This window comes from Pezoporus flaviventris, unplaced genomic scaffold (assembly GCF_033815535.1).
Source record: "Pezoporus flaviventris isolate CSIRO_AGI_PZ_B2104156 unplaced genomic scaffold, CSIRO_AGI_Pfla_v1 ptg000057l, whole genome shotgun sequence".
Lineage (NCBI taxonomy): Eukaryota > Metazoa > Chordata > Aves > Psittaciformes > Psittacidae > Pezoporus > Pezoporus flaviventris.
Window position 1 is genome coordinate 6,289,389 of NW_026892605.1, and position 23,381 is coordinate 6,312,769.

The following is a 23,381-nucleotide window of genomic DNA, read 5'->3' on the forward strand; positions in this document are numbered from 1 at the left end:
TTCAGTATCTGTATAGTACATGTGCATAGAAACAAACTACTTTCTCCTTGAAATATGTGAACGCAAATGATAGTTTAGCTGTGAATACCTTAGTTTGCTGCTGTTGTATTAACAGCTCATATACATATATACTATCTTTGCTGTCTGTGAAGATTGTGTCTATGTTCATTTGCATTAGTAAGAGGAGATCTCAGTGTTAAACTACTTGACAATTAATGAAATGAAGAAGAGCTTATAGTCTCTGGACCTGCTGACAATTAAGAAGTGTTTAAGGTGTTTAGAAAATAGGACCAGTTACTGGAGACCAGTAACGAGTGGTGTCCCTCAGGGATCGGTGTTGGGACCGGTCTTGTTCAACATCTTTGTCGCTGACATGGACAGTGGGATTGAGTGCGCCCTCAGCAAGTTTGCCGATGACACCAAGCTGTGTGGTTCAGTTGATACGCTGGAGGGAAGGAATGCCATCCAGAGGGACCCTGACACGCTTGTGAGGTGGGCTGATGCCAACCTCATGAAGTTTAACCATGCCAAGGGCAAGGTCCTACACCTGGGTCGGAGCAATCCCAAACACAGCTACAGGCTGGGCAAACAAGAGATTCAGAGCAGCCCTGTGGAGAAGGAGGTGCTGGTCAATGAGAAACTGAATGTGAGCCAGTTTCAGTGCGTGCTTGCAGCCCAGAAAGCCAGCCGTATCCTGGGCTGCATCAAAAGGAGCGTGACCAGCAGGTCGAAGGAGGTGATCCTCCTCCTCTACTCCGCTCTTGTGAGACCTCACTTGGAGTATTGTGTGCAGTTCTGGTGTCCTCAACATAAAGATGACATGGAACTGTTGGAACAAGTCCAGAGGAGGGCCACGAGGATGATCAGGGGACTGGAGCACCTCTCATATGAAGACAGGCTGAGAAAGGTGGGGCTGTTCAGCTTGGAGAAGAGAAAGCTGCGTGGAGACCTCATAGCAGCCTTCCAGTATCTGAAGGGGGCCTATAGGGATGCTGGGGATGGACCCTTCATTAGGGACTGTAGTGGCAGGACAAGGGGTGACGGGTTAAAACTTAAACAGGGGAAGTTTAGGCTGGATATAAGAAGGAAATTCTTTCCTGTTAGGGTGGTGAGGCACTGGTATGGGTTTCTCAGGGAGGCTGGGAATGCTCCATCCCTGGCTGTGTTCAAGACCAGGTTGGACGAGGCCTTGGGTGATATGATTTAGCGTAAGGTGTCCCTGCCCACGGCACGGGGGTTGGAACTAGATGATCTTAAGGTCCTTTCCAACCCTAATGATTCTATGATTCTATGACTGCACAGTGTGTGGTTTAATTAAGCTCTCCAAGCTGTACCACTGATGTGCTGATAAACCAATGTCCATTCTTTCTTTTCTTTAATAAATACAATCTTTTCTATAATAAATACAATAAATACATCACAGATACATTCTGAACATTCATAAAAGATCTGAGAGATTTTCTCTGAAACTTAGATGGAATGACAAAGCATGAATCACCATAAGAAATTAATTATTGTATTTCTAGCTCAAGGAACAACTTAGTAAAAGAGGGCTTGAAATTTAATAGAGCTGCTGACCAGAAAACAGCAATGGAATTGATGGAATTTAACAGAACTGATGGAATAAAGTCTCTTTCAAACTATCCAACTACTCATCTATCACCTATTTTTTCTAATCTGTTATAAAAGATTGGGAGATAGATGTTTTGCCAATCTGGGTTTACAGGCATGGGTTACCCAGGCTCACAATTCATAGTTTAAACTTTCTTTAGTCTTCGAAGTATTTTTCTGAGATCCATTATCTGTGATAACAATAGGACATTGTGAAGGAAATATCTGTTCAGAAATTAAGAGGAAAAAAGAAGAGTACAGAGTCATCTTCAGAGAAGTGACAAATAGTAATTTGTCCAGTTAGGTTGCCTTGGAATTGCTTTCTTTGTATATTAATTCAAACCTCTTGTTATATTGCCTCTAAAACAGCAAGAGTAAATGTATCTCCTTCTGCAGGTTATAACACTTTTATGACATGGAAAGTTCATTTATTATGATTTAGTGTGTGCATTTTTATCAAATTATTTAAAGAACAAAAAAGAAAGTTTCTTTTTTATTTCTTACCTGTGACTAAACTGGACACAATTAGTGGCAGGACCAGCATTTGCAGCATTCTCATGAGCAGTTCTCCAGGAAATGAAAAGTACTTGACTTCCCGATAGCTCATCTTATATGAACGGAGAGAAAATCCAAGTATTACACCTAAAGAGAGGGAAAAGATCATGACTTACTCTTCTAAAGTAGTAGTAACATCTGAACATGAATATTTGCATAGTACTTACTTCACATATCTGATTGTAACATGCAGTGTCCCAGATTTCACTCCTGATTTGTTCTCTCGAATATCAACTACTATTAGGATGATTCTTGCTAAAACCATTACATTATTTTTCACTGTAACAGAATCATGAGGTTATTTGTGCTGCTATTTTTTCAAATCTGGATTTATGTCAAAGGTATATCTTAAGCATTAATGAAAAGATAACAGCTCCTGCTACTGCAGCCAAGTTCTTTGAATTCTGGGATTGTGAGTGTAATCATATTTGCAATGCATATACATACTAGCTACCAACCTTCAGAAGTCTTGTCCATGCCTGTTTACACTGTGGGACCTAATCCTGTAGATGAGCTGTAGATGAGATAACCTTTGTAGAGGTATTTGAGAATCCTCTTGTGGTTTGGTCTTTACACAGCAAAACAGCATCAGGAGATTAGTAGTTCTACACATGCCTACATTCAGAAACACAAGCACTTGCAAAGAAGCAGCTAATCAGAGTTGGAAGGTCTTGTTGGACAATCAAGTGGTGGGTTTCAGTGCCTGAGGGATTGGACCAAGGGAGTGGATCTATTTATCTTGCTGGCAACAGATAAATGGTGCTTGAGATATATTTACAGATGGAATCTACAGATGAGCTGTGGCAACCTAAATCTCTCAGCTAGAACTTTGTATATTTTGTCCTGTAATTGGCACCAAATGCTTTGTTTGCTTATTTAGTTAAGTATTTGGTTAATTTACATAAATAGTTGCAATTTACTAAAAAATGGTTTGGTGTCTATCTGATGTAGCTCTTCTATATCCAGCCAGGCAACACATTTTAACTATACAGATCATGAAGCTCAACTATCCCTCCTTCCCATTAATGACTCTATATTCTTTCCCACTGTCTAGCAGTGGTATTTGTGTTGACCATGGCTGTATAGAAAGTTGAATCAGAGAACTGATCATTCTGCAAAAATAATTTATTTTTCTGGGTTAATTTGGAGCTAGGTCAATTCCCTGAGGTAAATTGTTTGCATGGCTGCACAACTGTTGGTATCTTCACAGGGAATAGGTAGAATTGTGCCTTGGAGAAGAGGGGGACTGCCCTTTTTGGTAGGCAGACAGACTTCAGTATTCTAAAACTTTTCATGAAACTGAATCCTCAGCGATGTTAGGCAGCAGAGCATTCAAGGTCACTTTTAGATCCTATTAGCAGTTGGGTACATCCTAAAACTGCTGCAACATCGAACACTTTTGGAAACTGTTAGTTCAAATTCTTAATCACTTTGTGGTTTTGCACTTTTTTAAAAAATTAGATTTTAGATTGGCACATCCATACAGCAGATAATATCTTCATGCCAAATTTTACTAGCTAAAATATGCTGTTATGCCTCCTACACTAGCTTATTGCCATCTGCTGAGGTAAGGAAATAGCTGTAGCTCTCATGTTAATGAGTCCTGTCTGTCTGATCATGCAGGTTGGTTAAGTTAGAGGAGTCCAGAAATGTCTTGCATAGGACAGAAAATCTCAGTGTTACAGGACAGGAGAAAAGTAATTAGAGCACAACTGGAACCAGGCATGGAGTTCACACTGTGGAAAAAAGCAATGGGACTACAAAGCATGTAAGTCTCATTCATGCTGCAAGAAGACTCAGGTAGTCCAAGTGCATAAATTACTTTTTAGGTAAAAGTAGATCATAGAATATATAGAGAAAGGGACTCTGCACTATTCTTGATTAAAAGACCTGTCTTAGACTTTCCCTTCTTTCCAATAAGGTTTTAAATTCCACAGCAGTGTTACTCATTATCTTCTTTTTATATGGGGAATGCATTTCTCAGATATAAAGAATCCATCTGGACCCTTTGTTTCTGCATTTAATGAGCACTGCATTTTGACAACTGGATAACAAGCAAATAGAGCTACACCAGTTTCTTAGGCCACAGTCCTGCAATTAGTTCCACATGAATTAATGTCTGCACTAGTACAAAGCCTCACTGAAGTTAGTAAGGGTTTCTGAGGTTACTATAAGAACTAGTCCTTATGCTATACTATAAGGGCTCGATTATCTGGTCCACTACTGTCCAAGCACTACAAAGTGGCCTAAGAGAAAATCAAGGCCTGAATAAATGGCTGTTTGAATTAATATTATTCATAGTGAGAATAAGTTTCTGAAGTTTCAAGTAAACCTGTTGAGCCAAAAATTACTGTTTTTTTGTTTTTTTCTGTTTTTTGTGTGTATGTGTGAAAACACTCTCTGCATAATTACAGGGTTGCCCAGCACTGCAGTTTACAAAAAGAATTTCTGCGATGTAGAAAAAATGTGCCTGGTAGTGTATTGTGGTGAACTGGGTCAACACCCAACAGTTAGTAATTCTTCAGCCTTAATCTTATCACTGCTATTAATTTCTATGCAGTTATGCCTAAGACGTAAGAACGCTTCTCTGACTCATTTTCCCTGCTTGTGATATAAATGTAGTAGTGATTACTATTACTGATGTTTCTGAAAGTGTCTTCACATAGTGAGGCTCAGTAAACGATCTCAGCAAATTATTTCCTCATTGTATGTGTGACAATGAAAGCATTGAACAGATAAGGACAGAACAGCATGATTTTACCAGTGTCTCTTGATCTTAGAGTATATGAAGATAAAACTTTATTTTTGGTTCTGAGTTTAAATGCCTAGATACTGGGTATTACATCCTGTCTGACAAAATTTCATAAGAAAAATCATGAACTTGAAACGGAAAGGTAGCTTTGACTTATTTGAATTCACTTCTCAGAACCAACATTTGCAGGCTTTAAAATAATGAGATAACAGCATACAACAATGATTTAAAGATAGACACAATGACAAAGTATCAAAATAAAATTGGGAAGTAACACTAGGCAAGAGGTACTAAATCTCTGGAAGGTGTGTGGTATTTCAACAATCATCCATGTCTTTGTGTGTGGTAAGAATTGCAGTGCTTAGGACCCTCCTCAGTCAAAACTGGGAGAATTAAATACTGGAGCTGGCCTTTCTCAGTAGAAGTTTCAAGTTTCTGATTAATTCTGAAAATTGTAATGAAACAAAGCCTTATGTGAAACAAGTTCCCACAACCTGTTGTACAGGTTTCTGTCTACCCTTTGTAACAGAAAAGAACAACTAATCAACGCTATCAGAGCCTGACTTCTCAAATGGTAAATGGTGTACCATTTCTGCACTGCAGGGAAGAGTAGATTTCTCAATAGAATTTGTTAGTTTTTTTCTGGACAAAAATCAGTAGTGCTTGTTTAAGTTAAGGAGATTTATTCTATACATGCGTATAGTTGTGTAACAGATCCATACTGCTGAATGATTTATACAGTTCACTATGAAGAAGCAAATCAGATTATAGGTACAAAAAGATTTTTGAGCTGTTCTTGTCAGTGCTATAGCCAAATTTATGGAAAAGTCCATTTGTAGATAATCCTGAAGACAATCAGAACACTCCTGGGGCTACACAATTTTATTGCATTTTTCTACCAATAAAAGTTCAAAAAATATTCAGTTTGTATGTTAAACTCAAAAGTAGCAGACGGTGAAAATAATTCTAACAGTGACAAGAATGGGATGGAAATGGCAAAAATAGCAGATATGATTTGGGATTGTTTATTCCTAAAACAGGAAAGCACTGATGAATGTCCTAGGGTTTTAACTTCTACATGCTGCAAAACCAGAAAAGAAAAATAAAGTCTTGAGGTCAGGCTTTAAAAGATATGGGTAAACCTGCAGTTGCTAAGAAGCATACAAACCTCTATATAAAATTTCTTGAAAGAATCAACATCAAAATGTGATGAAGTGAGCTCTACAATCAGGGTTTGAAGGAACAAGACAAAAATACTTCTGTAATACTCAGTTTTTAGGAATAGTTGTGTTATGGAGATATTTATTCTTTTTTGGTTGGGTGTGTTTTGAAAAAAAAAAAAAAAATTATTGTAGTTATCTACCAGAGTATCATCAACTTACAATTTCCTAAGTTGAATCTGAAAATGAACTTTAAAATCCTCCAGAAAAAAAATTAAGTTCTTAATTGGAATGTCTTGTTCTCCCAATGCTAGAGAGTTCTTTCACATGATCCTTTATGTTGCATAAATAAAACAGGTTGCATATCTACACATAGGTTTAAAACAACTTATCAGTAAACGAAACCAATCATAACTCTTCAAAGAGGAAGGAGAGATGGAGTTTTACCCAGAGCTAAATGCTATTTCAAGGACTTTAGGAAAGCTAAAGACTACTCTCCTCTTTGTTATTCTTAGAAGAATTAGATATAAAAGATTAATGGAGCAGATTGTGGGTTTTTTCACTACTTCAAATAATTCATAATTTTAAGAGAATAAGGAAGCTCCTAATAGGCATGGTGTATTTAAGTGAAAATAGCAGCATTTTTCTTAAATAAGAGAAGTCTTGTTTTTTTTTAAAATTAAACCTTATGAGCCTCTGGGGATAATACTTTTTACAATCTCCATGTTCTCTGCTGTATTTTCATGTAGAAAGTAGAAAATCCAGCAGGTTTAGTTTTTAATTGATCAAAAATTACTTAAGCATATTTCAAAAGGAAAATACTAGGTGGTGTATTAATGAAAGGGCAAGAGATGTCTTTTCTGTATTAGCGCTTGCCAGTTCAAACAGAACACACCAGTCAGATTTACATACACTTCTGCTTTTTACCAGTAAATCTCAAAGCACTGTTAAATGAGGTCTTTATCAATAACCTTCAACAGGTTATTGATAAAGACTTTTTCTTTTCTAGCATGAAATATAAAACTTCATAAAAACTGGAAAAGAATACCTTAAAGTAGGTGAAATGATGCAATAAAGTAATAGCTGTAAATAGTACACTTCTAGAAAAACTTGTAACCAGCAAGACAATAACATTTTTTTCTATAGCAGAAATTAGTTTAGAGCCACCAAGAGAGCTGGGCTCCTACAAGTTTGATGGTGCATTGTGTATTCTTGTTAGCTGCCCAGCCATTTCATTCTTATGTTCCTGCAGAGCTCTGGAATGAATGCTTTTGTTCTTCGGATCATTTGCTTCTGCTTAATTTACAATTTTGTTCTGACACCTTTTCTTCTAACAACCAATTTCAGATAAGGCCACAACTGTATGTACTTGAAACAAACAGGTAAGTAACTCCTCTAGTGAAAAGAAATACTTCAAGCTCCCGACAAAATCACAATTGCTCTTAATCTCTTTCTTTGCCTGCCATGAGAACCGCAGACTAAGCAATTCACTTGCATGGTTTTGATTTTCACCATTTCTTTTTTCCCACAATATTATATTGAACCTTACCCTCACTCTCACTTTCCCTCCCCCCACCTTGCATATCACCTGTTCTTTCTTACTTTCTGGTTTTCTTTATATAGGATGGGATGTATGTTCCCTTTGAAAACATTTTGTTGAACCCAAATACTAGATATCTAACCTACATATTCAATTCCTAAATACTGCAGCAGTCTTTTTTTTTTTTATGTGTGATTTTTCTGTTGTTTTCACTAATTCTATTGTAAAGATTAGCTCTTATTGCACTAATTGCTGATTAGTAGCTAACTAGCTACCTTTTTACTCAATTTAATTTAGGATCACAACAGGGTTACAGCTTTTTATTGTTTGAGAACTGTTTCTTATGTTACACAGTCATCACAGCAGAAGGGACCTACAACAATCATCTAGTCCAACTGCCTGACCACTTCAGGGGCAACCAAAAGTTAAAGCATGCTAGTAAATGCGTTGTCCAAATGCCCCTTTAACACTGACAGGCTTGGGGCATCGACAACCTCTCCAGGAAGCCTGTTCCAGTGTTTGACCTCCCTCTTGGTAAAAAAATGCTTCCTGGCGTCCAGTTTAAACCTCCCCAGGGGCAGCTTTGAACCATACCCATGTGTCTTGTCACTGGGTACCAGGGAGCAGAGCTCAGCACCTTCCTCTCCATGTCCCTTCCTCAGGAAGCTGTAGAGAGCAAGGAGGTCACCCTCAGCCTCCTTTCCAAACTAATCAAACTTGAAATCTGTACTTCAATGCACTTGTACTTGCCAGATGAGCTCATTTGGCTGCTAAACCAGGGAAGAACGATTTTTTACTGGGTTAGTTTTTTGACAAATTAGATCCCTGGACAGGTTTACTGCTGTGCTAGATGATGGTGGTGATGTAATGGCAAGGGAGAAAAGCAAACATTTTAGGGTTGAAATATGAAGCCAGGGACACAGGTAGGGCTGCATTAATCAACCACAGAAATGTACCCTTACGCAACTTTATCACTGACTCTTCCTAAAAGAATCCAAAATTAGAGTTTGAAGATAGCTTAAAATTCCTTTAGTTCTCTTTTAAAACTGAATTTAGAGCAAATGCTTTCCATATGAACTTGATTCTCTGTTTCAGACCTTTAAAAGACCAAGCACCAATTGGCTTAATAAACTAGCTGTTACTCTACAGCTCTCATCTGGTAGAGACCCAGCAGAGAATCCACATGTAAAGGTGTATATATTTTTGTGTGATATCTCACTTCTCTCTTAACTGGATGTTGCCTATGCAGTAGAGAGATTAAGGACCTGTACTGCAGCGTAGTTCTAATAGGTGGCTATACTGGAGTATGGCTTGATTTAGACACAAACAGCTACCTCTGTTTTGCTTGAGAGATACCATGAGGGGAGTCATAGGAGAAGTACCATAGAAGAGGTAGGTATCCAAGAGAACCCAATCATATCATAGAACAGTTTGGGTTGGAAGGGACTTTAACGGCCATTCAGTTCCAACCCCCTGACAAGGACAGCAACACCTTTCACTGGACCAGGTTGCTCCAAGCCCCGTCCAACCTGGCTTTGAACACTGCCAGGGATGAAGCAGTCACAGCTTCTCTGGGCAACCTATGCCACTGCCCCCTAGCCTACTACACTTCCTAGCATCTAATCTAAACTTACCCTCTAGTAATTTAAAGCCATTCCTCCTTGTCCTATCACTATAAGCCCTTGTAAAAGGTCTCTCTCCAGATTTCTTGTAGCCTTTTTAGGAACTGGAAACTGAAAAAAGGTCTGCCCAGAGCCTTCTCTTCTCCAGGCTGAACAACCCCAGCTCCTTCAGCCTGTCTTCAGGGGGGAGGTGCTCAAGCCCTCCGATCATCTTTGTGGCCCTCCTCTAGACTCCCTCCAACAGGTCCATATATTTCTTATGTTGGAGGGGGAGAGTCACCTCTCTCGACACGCTGGCCATGCTCTTTTTGATGCAGCCCAGCACATGGTTGGCTTTCTGGGCTGCAAGCACACACTGCTGGCTCACGTTGAACTTCTTGTCAGCCTGAGGGGTCACAAGAGTGGCATGGTACTCTCAGCTATACTGAAGAAAGGCAGACCTGCAGTGCTGTAGTCACTGTGCCTCAGGAACACCTGTCTCCTGAACATGACCCTAAAGATTTACTTTATCCAATGAGAGCTATTACCTTCCACAAAAATCACACCAGACTTATAACATCTCTATTGAGTTACAATTACATTTACAGTTACAAAAGACCCAGAGGCATTTAATAATATTAACACCTTTTATGGGCATTTAAAGCTATATTAACATAGACACATAGGCACGTAATTCACAGCTCAGAAGTAAGACACTCAAAGCCTCTGCCTTCCACTGTCTAACTCTTCAGGTGCCTGAACTTCTGAAACATCTTTATAACTATAGCTGGGCAGCTGCCTATTCTCTTCTGCTTATTCCTTTGCCTTCAATCCAACTTCTGCTTCTTTCTTTGCCTTCAATTTTTTCTTATTTTTCCCTGTTTTCCTAGAACTGTTTCTGTATTTATTTCTAATCTTTGATTTCTCTGTTGTTGTTATTTATAAGACAAGCAATTGAAGGATTGTAGAGGGTTTGGAATGAAGTAGGGTTTTCACTGCTCCACTGAAGCAGACCATTCTTCGTGGAATAGGGACATTATTCCTGATTCCATCCTCAGACAAAAGACTTTATTAAAAGACAAACTACTCATAATTTCTGTACTCTTATTAGTCTCTAAGCTATAGAAAAAAAATTAATTTTAACGCACAAAATAAATAATTACATCAAAATTCAGGATTTTTCTTTTATTACATATGTAAAAGATCAGACATTCACGATATATGCCAGATTCTATTTTGTGAAGTATTATTTAGAATTATGATGCTACTTAGTACTTTATAAAGTTACTGTTTTTTTTTTTCATTCCTGGGTTTACTTTGCTGCTTCACCTTCTTAACTAATGTTAATGCTTCTACTCTCATAAAGAATAGTTCCCCACTAATAGGAGAGCTGCCCTCTTAAAGTTTCTATAGTTTCTGTCTTGCCTCTACATTTCTCTTTTCCCTGTTTTTCCTCAACTGGAAGCTGACATAGTCTTTAACAGCACCTAATTCTGTTTTTCTCTAGTACAGTTTCAGCTGCCCATCTGTATTATTTTCTTTTTTAGAGTATTGTAAAACTGAGGAATCACGGTCAATGAGACTGAGATCCCTCAGTGCCAAGAACTTTGTGTGAACATGCTCAGAAAACAGAGCTCTGGTCTGAACAAATTCCAGTGTAGTTTAACAGAGAGCCTTGGGTTAGACCTTGATAATTGCCTTTATTTGCTTTATTTAAAATCCACCTCAGACATACACTACAAAACAGTTCATTGTAAGCTTCTCTTCCTTGATATGCAGCTTTACACCATTATCTATGGGGCATTCAAATTATGCATTCACATGTCTATGGAAATAGCCCAACTTTTAATTCCTACAAAACCACCTGTTAATTTAGCCTAGTGCTGATACTCTAAATCTGTAACTGAGATGTTTGCCACTGAGCATTAAGTATTTTGTTGAATCAAGATATGCCTATGCCAGAACTGTTTGGGTCATACAACATAATTCACATAGCAGATTTTGTTATAAGATTTTAAAGAACCTTTTATATCTAGTATTCTGCTGACACATGAAAACAACCTGGACAGACTGACAGCATGCATTTTCTGTTGTAGAATACAAAGCTTGTCATATCAGGTGTAAGTATTACCCCAATCCTTTATTTATGCTCATTACTAAAATTCCTGGAATCATACTATCATCTTTTTAAAAAGATAGGATGCTTTCAGTCTCTAGCTCTTTGATTTTATTACTGCAGCCACATCATCCCTAAAAGCTTCAATATAACTGTGAAACTATTCTTAACTTGAGCTTTCAATCTGTTTAGTTTTCTGGTCAGACAGCCTCTTTCAGCACATAAACTTTCAGCAGTGTTTTATTTCAGTTGATTAAAAAGAGGTCTCACATCTGACTTCTTGTGAGTTAACTCTTTGTAGCATACAGGACTAATTTAAATGTAGCTTCCATAAGGCTTACAATACCTCTCTTCTCACCATTAAGTGCTATTCAGAGAGGCAGGATTTTCCTATCTTAAAGGTCACAAAAAATGGAAAAGGGAAACTGGCACCTGGAACAATATTTAATCATATAATAAGTACCTGAGTCCAAACCGTGACCTGCAAAGTCACTCTAGATAAAAAAAAAGCTTATTACTGGAAATCTATAAAGTTAATGGGCACTTTGTTTGTTTTGGAAGACCCCTCGCTTTTTTCTATTTGTGGTTTTCTCAGAATTGCCATGAGTTAAACATCTATTTGCCTAATTCCAGAAGTCTTGGGGATCTAGAAACTGAATATAACTGACACATGCAGAAAACTACCTGGATTTTGGATGCCTCAAGTCCTTATTCTTGCTGAAAGGATTACTTCATAGCCTGAGAGGGGTTCCCTGTTACAGATGAGCATTTTAGCCATGTTTTAACATCCTGCCAACTTTTGCTCTCTTGGCATACATATTTGCCTTTAGAAGTACTGCATTTCCTCCTGCCTGATGACAGAACTTTGAAAGTAATGGTGGAATTGCATCCTCCTGTTACTTGGCTTTTGAAAGGAAAAGAGTGAGCCAATTCCTCAAGCACTGCTGACACCATTACCCAGCTCTGAGATTTGGATTCCATATGTCACTTCATTTTCTTACATTTTAGGGTCTGAGAGACTAGATGGTATGTCTATGTTTGTTTAATGTATGTATTCCCAAGTAAAAATGATTTTAAAAGACATCAAAATATATGCAATAGCATTATTTATCAACTGCCTTTGGTAAGTATCCTCAGGAATTCCCTGGTTATTAATCCTGCCATACAAAGGCAATTTTATTTTTTTTTTTTTTTTAATTCGGTCCTTGTGAATGATAAAACCACAGTAATTACTAGAGCCAGTGTGCGGGATCATCTTACGCTTCAGTGTAAATAACACTTAACATTTCAGCCCCATGTTTTAAAACTTTTTCTTTAATAAATAAATTCACAGTTATGCCAAGATAAATGGTGAAAACCAAGCACATACTTTGTAACTGTCAAGCTGATTTCCATTTATAATCTTTGCCTCTTTTCCTGCTTTTAACTGTTCTCCTTTTCACTGCTGTACAGTTCACCAGACCTATTATTTTCCTGGTTGTTAAAAAAATGCCTTATAAAATCTGTCATCAAAGTAGATTCATTTTGTATGGATTTTTAAAAGTTACACAACCCATGGTTTCACCCTGTGGATTAAAAGTACAAACAGTGCCAGTACAACTTCAAGTCTGATGGGTTGACATAAAAATCCAGTTCTTAATAAAACTCCGTTAGAATAATTTCATTTGTTCTTTACCTATTTTGCATATTTTCTTCCCTATTCCACACCATTTATTAATTTATTTTTGTTGTATCAGTGACTAATTTAAAACTCCTTGGTCAGGAGCCTATTAATTTTCTAATATACATTGTAGACACCATAGCATATACTAAGAATGACACAGCTGGAGAAACTGGTATTGAGGAAGATATCATTTAGCTCCTTACTATTACTATTACTTTTTTTTTAATGTTTCACTTGCATTGCTTTGTTGTTCCAAAGCTCCAGTCGAACTGAACTATAATATGCTGAGAAAAAAATATATGACAAAATACCCTAAATCACAAAGAATCATAGAATTGTTTAGGTCAGAAAAGACCTTTAAGATTATCAAGTCCAACCATTAACATAGCACTGCCAAATCCATCACTAAACCATGTCTCTAAGTGCACATCTACATGTCTTTTAAATACCTCCAGGGATGGCGACACAAACCGCTTCCCTGAACAGCCTATTCCAATGCCTGACAAACCTTTTCGGTGAATAAATTTTTCCTAATATCAAGAGTAAACCTCCCTGGTGCAGCTTGAGGCCATTTCCTCTTGTCCCACGACTTGTTAATGGGGAGAAGAGACCAACCCCACCTCACTCTAGCCTCCTTTCAGGCAGTTGTACAGAGCAGTAAGGTCCTCCCTGAGCCTTCTCTTCTCCAGACTAAACCTCTCCCAGGTCCCTCAGCCGTTCCCCATCACACGTGCGCTCCAGACCCTTCACCAGCTCTGTTGCCTTTCTCTGCACCCACTCCAGCACCTCAATGTCTCTCTTGTAGTGAGGGGATTACTAAATTGTAATCTGAGAATTTGATTCAAAATCTGAAAATCTGAATGAAATAAATATTTGAAAGGAATGCACAGTAAACAAAATAAATTTGGAGGACAGACAGAGGATATACACACGTAATGTGACTACATGGGTTATTTTATGTAGCTGGTTGTACCAGAATATCTGATTTTTTAAACAAGGCATGGAAAAATAAAGAAGTCAGTATCTCTCAGCTGCTAATCTAGAAGTCAGCGCTACAGTAAATTACCATTTATATCTTTATAGCATTTATATCTTACATCTTCAGTAGTCTTACTAATATCCAGAAGATCTAATTTCTTTATTTACTTCTCTTAAATTTCAGATTTTTTTTGTATCATTTTCCAAATGCATGTTAATTCACATAAAAACATAAGTGTTTTATAATTTTTTTTTTCTTCAGTATCATAAAACCCCTGAAAACTTTTAGATGCTTGGTTATTTTCAGTTTTAATATCCAGCTGGAGACCAGTAACAACTGGTGTCTCTCAGGGTTTGCTGTTGGGACCTGTCTTGCTCTAGATCTTTACTGGTGGCATGGACAATAGGATTGAGTGCACCTCAGCAAGTTTGCCAATGACACCAAGCTGTGTGGTTCGATCGATACGCTGGAGGGAAGGAATGACATCCAGAGGGACCTTGACACGCTTGTGAGGTGGGCTGATGCCAACCTCATGAAGTTTAACCATGACAAGTGCAAGGTCCTACACCTGGGTCGGAGCAATCCCAAACACAGCTACAGGCTGGGCAAATGAGATTCAGAGCAGCCCTGTGGAGAAGGAGGTGCTGGTCAATGAGAAACTGAATGTGAGCCAGTTTCAGTGCGTGCTTGCAGCCCAGAAAGCCAGCCGTATCCTGGGCTACATCAAAAGGAGCGTGACCAGCAGGTTAGAGGTGATCCTCCTCCTCTACTCCGCTCTTGTGAGACCTCACTTGGAGTATTGTGTGCAGTTCTGGTGTCCTCAACATAAAGATGACATGGAACTGTTGGAACAAGTCCAGAGGAGGGCCACAAGGATGATCAGGGGACTGGAGCACCTCTCATATAAAGACAGGCTGAGAAAGGTGGGGCTGTTCAGCCTGGAGAAGAGAAGGCTGCGTGGAGACCTCATAGCAGCCTTCCAGTATCTGAAGGGGGCCTGTAGGGATGCTGGGGATGGACTCTTCATTAGGAACTGTAGTGGTAGGACAAGGGGTAATGGGTTAAAACTTAAAACAGGAGAAATTTAGATTGGATATAAGGAGGAAGTTTTTTATTGTAAGGGTGGTGAAGCACTCGAATGGGTTGCCCAAGGAAGCTGTGACTGCTGCATCCCTGGTGGTGCTCAAGGCCAGTTTGGACAGAGCCTTGGGTGGCATGGTTTAGTGTGAGGTGTCCCTGCCCATGGCAGGGGGGTTGGAACTAGATTATCTTAAGGTCCTTTCCAGCCCTAACTATTCTATGATTCTATGATTTCAAGAAGCTGTGCGAGAAATTTAAGCAACATAAATGAAATTTTTAAGAATTAATGAAGAACAGATAGTACTATTTTCACCACACCTTCACTGTGGCCAATCAAAAGCATTCCAGTACAGATGACAACTCCTTCTAGGTTTACAATAGCTATGGTGCTAGTAAGGATCTAACAATCTTAAACGTTTCCTCAGCATACAAATCATTGGCACCTTGCTTATGACTTTGTACTGCCTTGCAGTCACCATAGTAACTACAGTGACTATCTACTGAAAAGTGGAAATGACTGGCAACCCTAACACTAGTTCATTTAATGCAGAAATGTCTTTTTAGTCCCTTCTGATGATAAACACACAAAAAATTTTTATGGTCTTTGAGATGACCACTGTTTCTGTTGAAACACATCTTTCGATAGTGTGATTGCCGTATTCTACTGGCATTCAGGGAATTCTCTTGTAAAATCTCTGAGAAACCACATAAACACCCTAAATGTCTCATGCAGTTACCGTCTTGCATTCCACCCAGGACAGGCTTGATATCTGCTTTGTGAGAAGTGGCATTACAAAAATAAATTTAAATTTAATTTTTAGCGAGAATTTGAGAATCTCCCCCTCTTTTTCACAAGCTGTATGAAGAGTGCGACGAACATGTTTCTCTGGATTGTTTTATGACCACTCAGACATACTACTTTTGAGCACCACTTTTGAGCACCCTGAATTCACAGAATCGTAGAATGACAATTTAGAGTAAATTAAAAGGTAGTGAGTCTATATTAAGGAAATTTTATACCTTTAATGTGCATATATGCACAGCTGCTGTCTCCAGAATGCACAACTGTGATTCACAAAGTAGCCACATTTATTGTCGTTATCCTGTGTCATATATGGCAGTTGCACTAGACTGTACAGTAAGAAATTCAGATTATGATAAAACACAAACGTAGCTTTATTTTGATGGTAACTGCTAAACTAGTGCACTGTTCACATTTCACAGTCAGACCCGTTAGTTAGTAGCAGAATTGAAGTTCCCTACATTTCTCACTTTTTCTCCTTTTAGAAAAAGATCACCTTTAGAATTTCTAAAAGTTATCTGGATCTTACAGTGTCTGTTTATGTTTTGTTTGTTTGCTTGTTTTTCCCCAAATCATAAAGATTTCTTAAAAAAAGAATTAAGGTTTTGGTTAGCAATTTTTTTTCAGAATATTACTTAGGATAGTTTTGTCACTTGGTGAGAAAGCAATTGGCTGTGCAGGTTATTTAGGGGAGCACTGGCACAGAGACAGCGTCTGCGATCAGCATAAATAGAATTAATCTACCCTTCGCTGTCCCCAAACTATCTTGATTTACTTGTATACGTCTTCATCTTTTGTCTGGTATCACATTTCTTTCTTTACATTTTGACATAGTTTCTCATGCAGGTCTCACCTCCCACAGCTGTTTCCCCTACAGTGATGGATCTATTCTTTGTTCTCATGCAAATTTTACCAAAGCTGCCTTAGGCTTTGTCATCGTGTTCATTGTCAGTGTGTAATGGGGTCAAATACCCTTCTCTGGGTACATCAGCCTCAATCTTCAGTAGACACAGAGGATCTGCCATAGCAAAGAAGTTGTCACTTCCACACACAAGAGACTGGTGTTTTTTGTGTTAGCCAGAATTCTACCTGCATATTACATACTTGTACTTAGGACTCGTTTAAAGGAGTGTGTTGATATAAGAGAATCTGCTACTCTGCACAGCTTTTCACTGTTCAGATGTTTCAGGGGTTTTGTGTTTGTTTTTTTTCCTTCTGTATTATGAAGAACCATCTTCAGTCTTTATTTAGCTCTTTGCTTTTTTTCAGGGAAACAGGAACATTGGCTATGCTTTCACCTCTCCTGCCCTCTTCCTGTACTTCTGACTAGTTTGTCCTGTTTTTCTTTAAAGATGTTGGAAAGTTTTGGAATCTCTGGAATCTATATGGTGTATGCTGTTGTAGAACAGATGTTTGGGCCTGCCTACATTTCATCTCTATTGTGAGATCCCCTGCAACTACAGAAGACTGGGTTCAATGACAGAGCTCCCTTAGGTGGACAGATAGCCAGAAAACAGAACTGGTTCTATGTCTTTTCCCCTTGAATGTCCTAGTGGACAATTGCAGCGTATGACTTTGGCAGCGTACAAAGGATTTCAGCTAAACATTTGGAGCTATAGTGACTTCATAACTATGCAGAAACTGTGTTTTATAGTACTTGCTCCCCAACCTTCCTCTATTTTACCTGTTCCCTCAATTAAAACAGTATTTCTCTGTGAACAGCTTCTTAGGATCTCCGCTTAGCAGCTCTGTGTGCCTTGATCTTTCCTTCAGTACAAGTTCAGAATCCACAGGAGATTCTTTGGTATTTAGGACTCCTGCCAGAGTAAAGTCTGGACTCCTTGTGGCATTTCTTAAAAATGGGAGGTAAGTAGAGAATCAAGACAGTCCGCTGAAGGAAGGGTATCTGAAAGGAAGGCATTTTGGGGACAGGATGATGGAGCTAAGTAGCGTGGGAGAGAGGGCACAGCCTGAGATTTTGCCAGTAATTTGGCTAGCACTTCAAAGTTTGTAAGACTTCCTGCAGATTTTCCATGAGCCATCATGACCCCTAGCCTACCTTAAATTGCTCATGGTCATCCTGACACTCTGAATTTACCAGCGGTCTGCTTCCCAAATTCACGTCACATAACTGTTCTCTGTTTTGGGTTCTTGCCAAGATCCACTGCAGAAAATCAGTATTTCTAGGTGTACCAGAAGAATCCGAAAATTGCTTCATAACTTACCTACTGACCATGCTTTTCCTGAAGTTTTTCAAAGAGCTTGAAAGCAGTTTAAATTTCACTAAAAATAGCAACAACAATGATAATGACAATGTGCGATATAGATCCTATCTATGCAGAATGTGAAGTCAGAAGGACCTTTCATGAGGTTTTGGGGAAAGGGAGAATAGTTCCAAGTAATTCTCAACATGAATTATATTGCAACTTCATTAGGCTTTCAAATATTAATTGGCCTTGTACTGTAGAAGCTATTCAGATTAGAATTCCTTTCAGAATCAGAGTAACGGCAGAAGTTGGGGTGAATGGCTGTATTTCTCCTTATCATGTGAATGCCAGAAAATCTCTACTCTCTCTGCAAAATATCAGTATGTACCACAAACAAATGCATGTTGCAGCTATCCACTTTGTAACAAAGTGCTAGTCTCCACAGACGCAAACTCAAGTGTCCATTACAAACTACAGTCCTGAAACTGGGCCTAAGAGAGATTATCTTAACCACTTAACCTCTACCAGCATCAATCCTGCCTAGCAAAGCAGTTGGAAATGCTCTATTAAATAGGCTTTTTCATGTCAGTACCTCAAAAGAGGCCTGAAATAAATGTTTCTGAAGAAAAATTGCTCTCTTTAAAGCTAAAATTTTAGTTTTCCTGAGTTTAGTCTTTATGAAAATTGCTGGACTGACAGTCCTAATAACTGATGTAATCTGTTTATTTTAGATTACAGAGAGCATTTCCATCATTTCTTGTAAATGATTCAACCCTGGCCTGGGCACAGGCTTGGTTTCCACCTACACTACCCTCACATGCAAGCATCTCTGATGAGACAGCCAGTGGTGCTAACTGGCAGGTTAATTTCACAATGTTGATTGCCGTCTGCCAGGAAAGGGATCCATCTGATTTTTCACAGATCACCATACAACTGAGAGGTGATGACGATTAGTCCTTGCCAAACTAGACAGATGGAGTTTAACCACCTCCAAACTCTTCAGCCAACTGTTCCCTACTTGTGAATATTTCTATGACAGCAAAAGACTCTCCAGAAAAATCTTTTTATAAGCTACCAAGTGTGAATTTCCTGTTCTAATATATATGTACTGTAAAACTACAGCACAAATAACAAATGTGAAAAAAACCTGAAGTATTCCATGATAGTAATGAGAAGACTTTTTTCTACATATTACACCAGATACATCTATAGGTTCATTAGCAGAATTGGAGCAGATGGCTCATCCAAGTCTGCACATTTTCATTAGTTCTACAACTTGGGTTCCAGCCTTACTGATACTTTGCCACTGCTGTAGATGCTAGTGGAGCTGTGGGCAGACATTTGTTACTAGTTATCTAAAACTAATTGGAACATACAAAACAGTAAAACCAGTTGTCCAGCCTACATTTCTCCTCCCACTTTGCCAGATTTATGGGAGTCACATTGGAATTAGATGACAGTTAAGAAATTGCAAGAGCACACTGGTCTTGTGCAGTATTGACAGGTAACTGTCAATAAAACTGCATTCACTTGAGGATGGGCAGTGTTTCAAAACATGCTTATTTAGTTCTGTTCTTCCTGATCATTGTAGATAAAATGCTTAACTTACTCACTTGTGATCAAATACTGTTGATAAATATCAACAGACTGAAATTCTGTTACTTTAGTTTACCAATATGTAAATTAATATTACTGTCTCCCAGAAAAGGACCATCAAAACTGAAATAAATTTAAAATAATACTACAGAAGTGGCATTAAGCAACAATAATGGTAATGCCCTAAAATTTTAATTCCTGAAAAAGTTATAGAAAAATAGCAAGGAAATTTATACGGAACAGCATTAACAAGGACATTAGGGCCTACACAGGAGCAGGACATAAACCTTTAAAGTGCTGATATTTGGGTTTTCATAAGCAGATTCACTTTTATTTTCAACTACTTAGAAAATAAAACTTAAAGTGATACAGTTAAGCCATAATGTTCTTGCTCACACTAAAAGAATGGTATTTCATGAAACATATGGTGTAATTTAGAAAATCTGTAGTTAAGAGAAAATTATTGAAAGTGATACTGTAATTATATAAAAGAAAGTTTGTTTTAAAAATTTTTCTCAGAAGATTCTCTTTCTAAATGTGTGGCAATATTTTAAATTTACATTTTGGTGCATTCCAAATCTAAATGCTATTTGACATTCTGGATTCCTCTCAGTATACTCTAAAAAGGCATGTATTCAGGTGCTATCTTGCAGCTTTTGAACAAGTAACATTGCCATTGTTGCCCCAATTGCATCTGAAAGATGCATGTGTAAGATTGTGAGTGACTGAGAGACCATAAGCTCGTTTTGCATTTATATGGGGAAAACCAAAACCACTGAGGCTCCAATATATATCTTTGCTTAGAAATGCCACTTAATTTAATTCATTGAGGACTTCTGTTTGTCATTTTCAAGGTGTTACTTTTTGGTAGATTAGGTAAATAAGTTACATACTGAGCATTTTGCAGCAGCTTACTTTGGTAGAAAAAGATTTCATTGAAAACATTCAATTCCTTTACTGTATATAATTCTTTAAGGGAAGAAGACATAAACCAACTTATTTTTTTCCACCCAAATTCTCCTTAGGCAAACTAGAATAGTTAAAGTGGTTCTTCCTTAAACTTCAACATGCAGCTGTCAAAGCCAAAACTCTCAAAGCCAGAACATTCTTATCAGTGCAGAAGAATTTGAGATCTCATTTGTAATGCAAATTGCCCAGGCAAATCGTCATTGTCAAATGCACTGGAGAACAGATTATTCGTACTGAACAAATTACTCACCAAGAATCACAGCAACAACGGTGAAGAGCACAAAGGCATTCCTCAATAAATAACTTTTAACATCATCCTTTGTTATGCTCTGCACTTTTTTTTTTGCCAAAAGGGTACGTTTCCGGACACCTTGTTGAATGCGTTCCATCCTACTTCCAGTTTTTGGGTCTTCTCCGTTACCTTTAGTCATCTATCTTGCTGAAACTTTTCTCCTATAATTAACTTTTGCCAATATCCCTTCAGAAAAGTGGAAGACTCTTTTCCGTGGGAGGTACTGGAGAAACCTGGAAGACAAGAAATACCACATATTGCAGTAAGATTTTCAGAGAAATTATTAGCCATATGGAAGCAAGTATTCTTCATGTTTCAGTGAAACTTGTACTATTTATAGTATCTAAGTTGTTGATTGCAGTTTTTGATAGATAACCTCAATGACTGCTAAAGAACTCTGAAAGAAGGATTATATGTATTGATCAAACATGTCTTGGGTCTTCAGAAATTAATCTGCATTGTTGTCATGCCATAAAACCCAGGACAAACTTTTTAAAAATGTGAATTTAGTAAAATTCATAGGAGTGTAAGTTGGTATAATGTTTGAAACTGCATGTCAGGCTTGCTTTTCATCTGTTTAGCAGGCCCGTATTAGCTGAAAAAAATCCAGCTCACCTTCACATTACTCATTGGAGAGAAATATTTTGCTTGAACTGGTACATTTAAAATGTTCTGCATTTCAGATGTTTTTAAATGATTGAATGCATTGGCTGAATTCCTGGTTTTGACGTGGAAAAACGCAGCAGGAACAGTTTATTTATCCCTGAACCACTATTTAGAAGATATGCTTTTGAGAGTTTTATGTTGATAATGTTCATCTTTGAAGTGTATGAACTATTCAGAGCACATCTGTAAAACATCAGAAGTTATATCCCACTTAGCTTGTCACTTCAGACTGCAACAGAAATTCACATTGCAAAATAATGCTTACTTGGCCTGACAGCGATTATGGGGATCTAACCTGATTGTAAGAAATCACACACTGAATCAACCTTAAAATGTTTTAATATTAAAGTCCTTGATTAGAACATTATTTTTAATTAGGGTTTTTTGGGGTTTTTTTTTTTTTTTTTAGTGGCTGCTTGGTATGAATTTATTCAAAAATGGATCCTGCACAAAGGATTTTCCCATTTTCTGAAGTCTTTGTCAATACACTGGCATGTTTTTGTGAAGAAATTAGAAATTAATAAATGGATAAAGTTAGGTGCTTCCATTGAAATCTCTCAGTTTATACATAGCCCGAATAACATCTTACTTCTATTAAATTTCGTGGCCTAATACTTTAAATAAATTAGACTGAAAGTACACAGAGTTTTCAAACAGCATGTTTTACAGCAAATACCTCACTGTAACAAATTTATTTGGATGGGATTTGATCACCGCTTCTACCATATGTTCCGAGATTGGCACTTCGGTGCAATATCCTGTCTAATTTTTAACAGAATGCTATGTATGTTTTGCTTTTTTGAAGAGTGGAAACATCCTGAGACTGAGCTAAATATTTAAATTAGTAAATACATCCAGGTTGGACATGACTACTGTGTGCAAGCAGCGTTTTTTTCAGAACAATTAATTATTTTTTCTTAAAGATTTATTCATGGTGACTTTTCTTTCCAAGATTAATGCAGCTAATCTGTCTTTTACAACTTACACCACGATAAAGAAAGAGCATAGGTACAGCCAAAAGGATCAGTACATTAAGTAGCATACAAAGGCAGAGAGTGAAAAAAATAAAGACTTCCTACTCAAAACCCCACGAAATTAAACAATCGGCTCACCTTTTCAGATCTTCAGTACCCTAAGAACACGGTGGTGGCAGATAAAGTGGGGGTTTCCCAGCAAATACAACAGAGCTGCAGAGCTGAGCGAGCGGGAGGCAGAGCAAACTGACAATCTGCATGTGCTCTGGAATACAGCAATTTACTATCACTGTAACTTAAGGAAAGGGGAGGAGACTGTGAGCCCAACTCTGAAAAAAATAAAAACACATCAGAAGAGAGGGCAAAGCGGAGCTTCTGGAATATTGATTGGTCTTGGCACACTGAATGCAGGGTCACTTTCTTTGTTTTTCCTTTTAGACCACTTTCACGCTTTGTCAGTTCAGCTTCGTTAGAAATGCAAAATCAGAATGCAGGAAGAATTGAAGGATCACACACACACACACACACACATACACACACAGAGCAGCGGAGGCTGGAACAGGAACACTTCTTCATTAGGCATTCCAGACTGGAAATCTGAAAAGCCTGAACATAATTATATAACACCATTCCTGTGCTTTTTAAAATAAGTGGTAAAATATCTGAGCACGCTAGTTTGTTCTACCAGGAGACTATCACACATTTTCTAATTCTTAAGGACAGTTTTTCATGATCTACTCTTCTCAGGGTGGGGAACCAGACATATCTTTCAGAAGCAACTGGAGCATTATCAAGAATAGAGAAAATCAGCTATTATT

General features: G+C 38.0%; 1 protein-coding gene across 2 annotated transcripts in view; it reads right to left on the bottom strand.

Moving 5' to 3' along the window:
• SLC1A3 (solute carrier family 1 member 3) overlaps positions 1–22,863 on the bottom strand; it is a 62,471-nt gene extending 39,608 nt beyond the window's left edge. Inside the window, exons 1-3 of one of the 2 annotated variants that reach the window (XM_061469467.1) lie at positions 22,702–22,863; positions 20,882–21,156; positions 2,116–2,253 (exon numbers count right to left, since the gene is read on the bottom strand). In XM_061469467.1, coding sequence (XP_061325451.1) covers positions 2,116–2,253; positions 20,882–21,062 — 319 coding nt within the window. In that variant the 5' untranslated portion in view covers positions 21,063–21,156; positions 22,702–22,863. Of the gene's footprint in view, positions 1–2,115; positions 2,254–20,881; positions 21,157–21,538; positions 21,729–22,701 lie in introns of those variants that run through there. The other variant, XM_061469468.1, reaches the window with a different exon arrangement.
• Between the last annotated feature and the right edge of the window lie 518 nt (positions 22,864–23,381).